General features: G+C 33.9%; 1 protein-coding gene across 1 annotated transcript; it reads left to right on the plus strand.

Moving 5' to 3' along the window:
* The first annotated feature begins 258 nt into the window (after positions 1-258).
* Positions 259-4,334, plus strand: LOC143616279 (UDP-glucose 4-epimerase GEPI48-like). Its single transcript, XM_077089154.1, has 9 exons — positions 259-438; positions 1,093-1,142; positions 1,225-1,360; positions 1,436-1,537; positions 1,924-2,151; positions 2,234-2,312; positions 2,401-2,483; positions 2,585-2,676; positions 3,994-4,334. Exons 1-9 carry the CDS (start codon positions 259-261, stop codon positions 4,073-4,075), a joined length of 1,032 nt encoding a protein of 343 aa, XP_076945269.1. The 3' UTR covers positions 4,076-4,334.
* Positions 4,335-7,136: the final 2,802 nt, after the last annotated feature.

Genomic DNA, 7,136 nt, shown 5'->3' on the forward strand with positions numbered 1-7,136 from the left:
AACCAACATTTTGAGCAAAGTTAGATTTGGTTTGTGAATCAAATTGGGATTGCCACCACATCACATGTACTACATTGTCTCATTCAATTCTCCCATCTGTCACTTATTATTCTCTCCTTCATTTCACAGATCCCCCTGTTTCATTCCATCCATATATGCACTGCACCACAAGGCGATTCCTATACCTATACATTCATTCAATCCCTGCTGCTTCTGCTTGATTGGTTGATATTATTATTACTACATTGCAAATTTACAATGCATTGCGTGTTGGTCACCGGTGGTGCCGGTTACATCGGAAGTCACACCGTGTTGCAGCTGCTGTTAGGCGGTTACAAGACGGTGGTCATTGACAGTCTCAATAATGCGTCACAAGTTGCCATCAATCGGGTTAAGGAACTCGCCGGTGATCATGCCGTTAATCTAATTTTCCATAAGGTTAATTACTTTTGAATAATTGTTGTTAGGGTTTTTGAGGTTTGTTAAATTGGGGTTTAATTAGATAATAATTGTGGGACCTTATTTTGAATTTTGTTTTCTCTTGTTAATTTAGACCTTTAGTTTTTTGTAATTTTATTATGCCTAGTTTGAGTAATTTAGAATTGAATTGTAAAGTAATTATTGTTATTATTTTTGATTCATTAATCTTTAAATTAAGTGTGTGCCTTTGCTAATTATAATGTCAATTGTCTAGTGATGTGGACCTTCATGTTTCAATTTAGAAAACTGATTGATGTTACAATTTTCGGTTGGTAGGATTTTCAACTTTGTTTGAAGCATAGCATGTCCACATAATAATAAAATTAGAAAAAGGAAAATTCTTTTAATCTTTTTATTAAAAAAAAAAAGAAAAAGGTTATTATCCTTGATTTACTTAAGGTTATTAACTGTTTCAATCATTCTTTTTTCCGAAAAATGTAAAAGTGACACCTTTAATAAATATTGATTTATGAAAAATTGTGGAAATGTAAATGCATTTTGGTTAAGGGATATATGTTTAGTGAGTAATAAAATTATTTGGGTATAATCTAATTGTATTAATGTAACTGTTCATGAATAAAACACTAAGGTTTGTTTATTTATTTTATGCAGATGGATATCAGGGACAAGACTGAGTTAGAGAAGCTTTTCACCTCCACAAAGTAAGCTTATATACATTTTTTTATATATATAAAGATGCTTGCAAATAAGTGAAAATATGGATTAGTTAAAATTGTTATTTAGGTTCGATGCAGTTATACATTTTGCTGGATTGAAGGCTGTTGGTGAAAGCGTGCAGAAGCCGTTAATGTATTACGACAACAATGTTGTTGGTACCTTAACTCTGTTGGAAGTTATGGCGGCTCATGGATGCAAAAAGGTATTATATATTTTTTATTTTGTGAATTCTTTGTGAATGAATAATATGTAATGTATAGTTTTTTAAATATTTCAGATTGTGTTTTCATCTTCCGCCACTGTTTACGGTTGGCCAAAGGAGGTACCGTGCACGGAAGATTTCCCTTTATCTGCAGCCAACCCATATGGACGAACCAAGGTATTTAACACAAGTGATTGCAAACGAGCCAAACGAGCGCAACGTCCGTGTTTGTTCGATTAACTTTAAGTGAACAAACGGTCAAAAATGAACAGTTAAGCGGACTGGGTTTTCTTGTTCGTGTTCATTTGTTACGAAAACGAATGGTTCATGAACGTAAACGAACGAACATAACTAACGAACATAAATGAATGTAAGCGAACGAACATTTACTAATTTAAATAAACATTCATGAACATAAATGAACAAACATAGACGAACTTCCGGCTGAATGTTTAACTGAAATATTTGGTTCGTTCACATACCTACCTGTTATTATCTTATTCTAATTTACATAATATAGTTTTTTTCTTTAAATGTTTCTAAAAATGTTATTTTCTTATTAGCTAATGATTGAGGATATTTTTCGTGATATATACGCTTCGGATTCCGAATGGAAAATGATAATGTTACGGTATTTTAACCCGGTGGGGGCCCACCCAAGTGGCTATATTGGTGAAGATCCTCTCGGGACCCCAAATAATCTTATGCCTTTTGTCCAGCAAGTAGCGGTTGGCAGACTACCAGCGTTAAAGATATTTGGAACCGATTACTCAACCAAAGATGGAACCGGGGTATGTTTTTTGTGGAAATTAATGCAATTTGTATGTTTATAATAATGTTGGTCTTGATCTTTGTTTTTTATTTTTATTTTAGGTACGTGATTATATTCATGTTGCAGATTTAGCTAACGGGCATATGGCTGCGTTGAGAAAACTTTCAGATCCTGAAATAGGTGAGCTTAATACTACTTGCTGAATTAATATTATTATTTATTTCCTTATTTTTAATGGTTTTTAATTAATGATAATGTGATGTTTTAGGTTGTGAAGTTTACAATTTGGGAACTGGTCGAGGAACGTCTGTTTTGGAGATGGTGGCGGCCTTTGAAAAGGCCTCAGGAAAGGTATCGTCATTTTCAATTTTTTTATCAGACTTTTTTTTAAAAAGATCAATCTATTAATAAAATAAAGAACTCACTTTTTCTATATACATATATATATTTAGAAAATTCCTCTAGTGATAGCTGGAAGAAGGCCTGGTGATGCTGAGGTTGTGTATGCCTCAACTGCAAAAGCAGAGTGGGAATTAAACTGGAAGTAAGTGTTCTTTTAGTGTTTCTCAAAATTTTCGGTTACACAAAAAACTATTTTATGAATAAAATTATCAAATACATTATTACATACACTAACATAGAAAACTCGTCAACAAAATTTAGTACTATGAAGTATTTTGTTAGGATCTAGAAGTGGCAAAATGAGTTGGCTGGGTTGATTAGGTAACTGGTAAGTCAAATAGGTCAAAACAGGCTGGGTCGGGTAACTATATTATAAAGATATTTGTCATATTTCTTTGAATATCGAAGTTTTATATAATTTACTATAAAACGATTACAATAAAGTGGCAGGCAAACGGGCAACAAGCTGCGCCGCAACCCCCTTTTGAACAGCAAAGCCAATCCTGCTAAAAACGAAGCTTTGAGACCTAGAAGCTGAGCATTTAAATTTACTTCAACCCATTTGCCCATTTCACTTTTAATTATTTCTTTAAAGCTTACCACTTTGACCCATTCATATGGGGTGTAAACGAGCCTAGATGAGTCGAGGCCGAGCTTGCCTATGCTCGAGCTCGGCTGCTTTCGAGCTTTGTTTGCAGTTTTTCAAGCTCGAGTTGGGCTTGGGCTTGGCTCATCACTTTTACATTTTATTAATTAATTTTTATATTTTTTTAATTATAAATAATATATATTATTTAACTATTTTTATAATAATATTATATATAATAATTATTGTTGTATAAAAATATATAAAAGATATTAAATAAAAATTATATAAATAATAGGCTCGCAAGCAAGGTCGTGCTCAATAAATGAAGCTCGGGCTCGGTTATTCAACAAGCTTAATTTGAGGCTGTAGCTCATTTAAGGGCTTTAAGCGAGCTGATCTCGAGTAGCTTACGAGCAACTTGGCTCGTATACGCTCCCTACCCATTTGATAGTAAATGCGCAAATGGTTGATTTTTGACATGGAATATATATATATATATATATATAGAAGTATTTGATATTAAGAAATTTTAAGAGACTAAGATTAAGCGAGCCGAGCTAACAAGCAGCTTGGCTCGTTTATGCGCCCTACCCATTCGATAGTAAATGCGCAAATGGTTGATATAAGAAATTTAAGAGACTAAGCATTTAAATTTAGTTCGACCCATTTCAATATTAATAATTCGTTAAAAACTTACCACTTGGGCCCGTTTAATAGTTTAATGCGCAAATGGTTGATTTTGACATGTGATAGTTTTTATAAAAAAACAAAAGAAAAGAAAATATTTATATAAAAGCAAGATAAAAACACGACAACCGGCATAAATGTTTAACAAGCATTAAGTTACATAAGATTTAATTATGTGTGCAGGGCAGAGAATGGGATTGAGGAGATGTGCAGGGACCAGTGGAACTGGGCCAGCAAGAACCCATACGGTTATCAGAGCAAATAAACCGGACGGTTGTGGAATGTTACAAAGTCAAAGTCAAAGATTGTTTTTAGTAGTGAATAGGATTATACAAGTGATGTTTACTACCTAGTTTCTATTGTTGACATTTTTGTCATCTTGATAGAAGTTTAGGTAGGCTAATGACCATAAATAAACAAGTCATGATAGATAGGCTCAGTCATATTCTTTTCTTAACTGTCATTTATCTTTTACATATACTTCACTTTCTTGTACATCACATTTGAGATCTGTTGTTTCTGTAGCTATTGAGACGCATATTAATTACATATATAACATGATTCTTCATTTGAGGCTTTGTTCTGTTTCTTTCATTCGCTTTTTTTCGTTGCCTTATGTCTATACCCGGCAAAACAGACGGGTCGGTTGAGCAACCATATGAGGTCAATGGGAAAGAATATAAGTCCTGTTAAAGTTAAGTTCACCAGAAAGCAACCTATGATATATGATCATGAACGCCTATGAGATATACTTCATGTTAGAGGTGCACAAAATACCTGGTTCCGGACCCGACCAGGTGTACCCGACCCGAAACTGGTTCCTGAAAATGCCCAATTTGTGCAGCTCTACTTCATGTGTGTGTCTGTGTGATTATGTATGTGTCTTCAACATCTGTTGCATTGTGTTGGCATTTAATTTACACATTATACATTATGTTAACAAATTTATTGTATTAAGTTCAATTGCATTAAATTATAGTTTGTTGTATAAATTACCTGCTTTGAAGTGTCTAGTGTGAATTTTAGATGGCTACCGCAAACAAACTATTTAAAATGTTTTGGAAACTGATATGGCGTTTAGATATTTTATATAATTGATTGATACGGTTTGCTTCTGGTTATACGTGGATAAATATTTGAGGTAAATAGTTAAAACCATCCATTATATTTTTGTATGCCATACGTTCTCTTGACAAATCTTTATAAATAACACTAGTTTTCGTTTAATCTCCTTCATAAATCAAATAGTTAATATTTTATTTGACACAATACATAACTGAATTTTGTTAATTGAAATTAGTTTAGATTCATGAATATATATATATATATATATATATATATATATATATATATATATATATAGGGTAAGGTTAAAATGAAAACCCATTTGAGTTGTGAAAACCCTATGTAACATCGTTTTTTTTTGTTACATGTAATATATGTTGTAACATTTAATACAAAACATCGAAACATCAAAAAAAAATGTTTTGCTATTTTTTAACATTTTTTTACTAATTTTTATATATGTTTTCAGGAGAGAAAAAAAATTATATTTATATTTACATTTTTTATTCACTTTAATTGTGGACTATATATATATATGTATGTAATTGATATGAGGACCGAGCTTACGCATGTTACTAACAGTATATGAGGAATTGAGCTGAGGACCACATGAACTAAAAATAGAAAAATAAAATTGATTTTATTTATAAACTCGACTTGGGTGTTATATCTAGGTTAACATTACTTTCTATGTTAATTCTAAAAAAATAAAAATAAAATAAAAAATAAATCTTAAAGTGCATCTTGATCTTGATTAAATTCAGGTCAACACCAACACACACACACACAAATACAAAGACTAACATCTAAAACCTAAAACAGATCCATCATTAACATCAATAGCAACTCTACACACAACTCGAACATCCACATGATGTGTAAACAACCGCATAACCTTAACCCGACCCGCCATCTCCATCCTCATCTCAACCTCCAAACTGGGCCCCACCAACGCCACCGGAAAACCCTCAACAGCAAAAGTAGCAGCCATGTACTCCGTCCGGCGAGCTGCAATCTCGCCGGAGGGAACAAACATGAACCCCATTTGGTTTCCGGCGTAAAGAAGCTGTAATGAGCTTGAGTAGTGAGTGAACGTGCCGTGGTTGGGGTTGGTGACGGTGATGTAGTGGGAGATGGTGAAGGTGACGGTGGTGTTGGTGTTGGTGAATGCCGGAAGTTGGACGGCGGTGATGGAGATGGTGGGGTTTTGGGGTTTGAGTAAGGTGAAGAATATTATGAGGAGGATGATTGCTATGAATGCTAAGAAGGTGGTGGCTACTATGCATGAGGCGAGATTTGTACGGCCGGACGGTGGCGGTGGCGGTGGCGGTGGTGGTGGTGCTGGTGGTTTTTTACGGTTGACCATTGTGGTGACTGGTGGTTAGTTAGGGTGATGGTGGCCGGAGGATAGAGGCCGGTTGTTTTTTATAAAGTGGTACTTCATCATAATGCTACATAATAATAGTAGCACATTGTAGTGATTGTAGTGTATGTATGTATGTACTTTATAAATACGTATACAAAAAAGTTGTAAAAGTATACATGTTCATATAAAGTAAAGACCTTTTATGAATTTAACAGGTTTTAGATTTTTTATAGGGTATTATGGGTGTAAACTGAGCAAGCCATGTAATTCGACTTCGGTTTCACAGCTGACCGAGATGTCGGGCATGCACAAAACCATCGAGTGCCAAAACAGGCATTCTTTTTTAGTTTCACAATCGGTTTCACCATCCGAATTTGTTTGCCAATTTCACAAACCAATGCAGTATCCAAGTGAGATGTTGAGGAATGAGGGTTATTATGTATGATTTAAATTTAAAATTTGTACCTTGTACTACTTTAGCTAGAAGGCAAAAACATCCACCAATGGACCACCATCACACATCATGTTTATTTTTGTTCTTACTTGTCACGCCATATCACTTTCTAAGTATTTTTCATTTCTGAAAACAAACACAATAATTCATTGTTCTTGTAATTATTATTAGTTTTTTAATTGGTTCTCATTTTTTTATATTAATAGTTGATACTTAAATTTTCTTTTTAATAGGCTATATTATCTAGGAAAATTGGTTTTTATTGGTCCTAACTATTTCATTTTCGTCGGCGCTGGTCCCAAACTTTCATTTTGGCTGGAACGGTCCCAACTTTAACATTCGTTTCTTCCACCAGTCCGCGACTGACGGAGTACTAACTCCGTTATGTTTTTGCTGATGTGTCCATCTGAGTTGTCAAAAAAATGTTACGTGATAGCCACC

Source organism: Bidens hawaiensis, unplaced genomic scaffold (assembly GCF_021521415.1).
Source record: "Bidens hawaiensis isolate Kalapana, Puna unplaced genomic scaffold, B.hawaiensis_p1.1 tig00002306_1, whole genome shotgun sequence".
Classification (NCBI taxonomy): Eukaryota; Viridiplantae; Streptophyta; class Magnoliopsida; order Asterales; family Asteraceae; genus Bidens; species Bidens hawaiensis.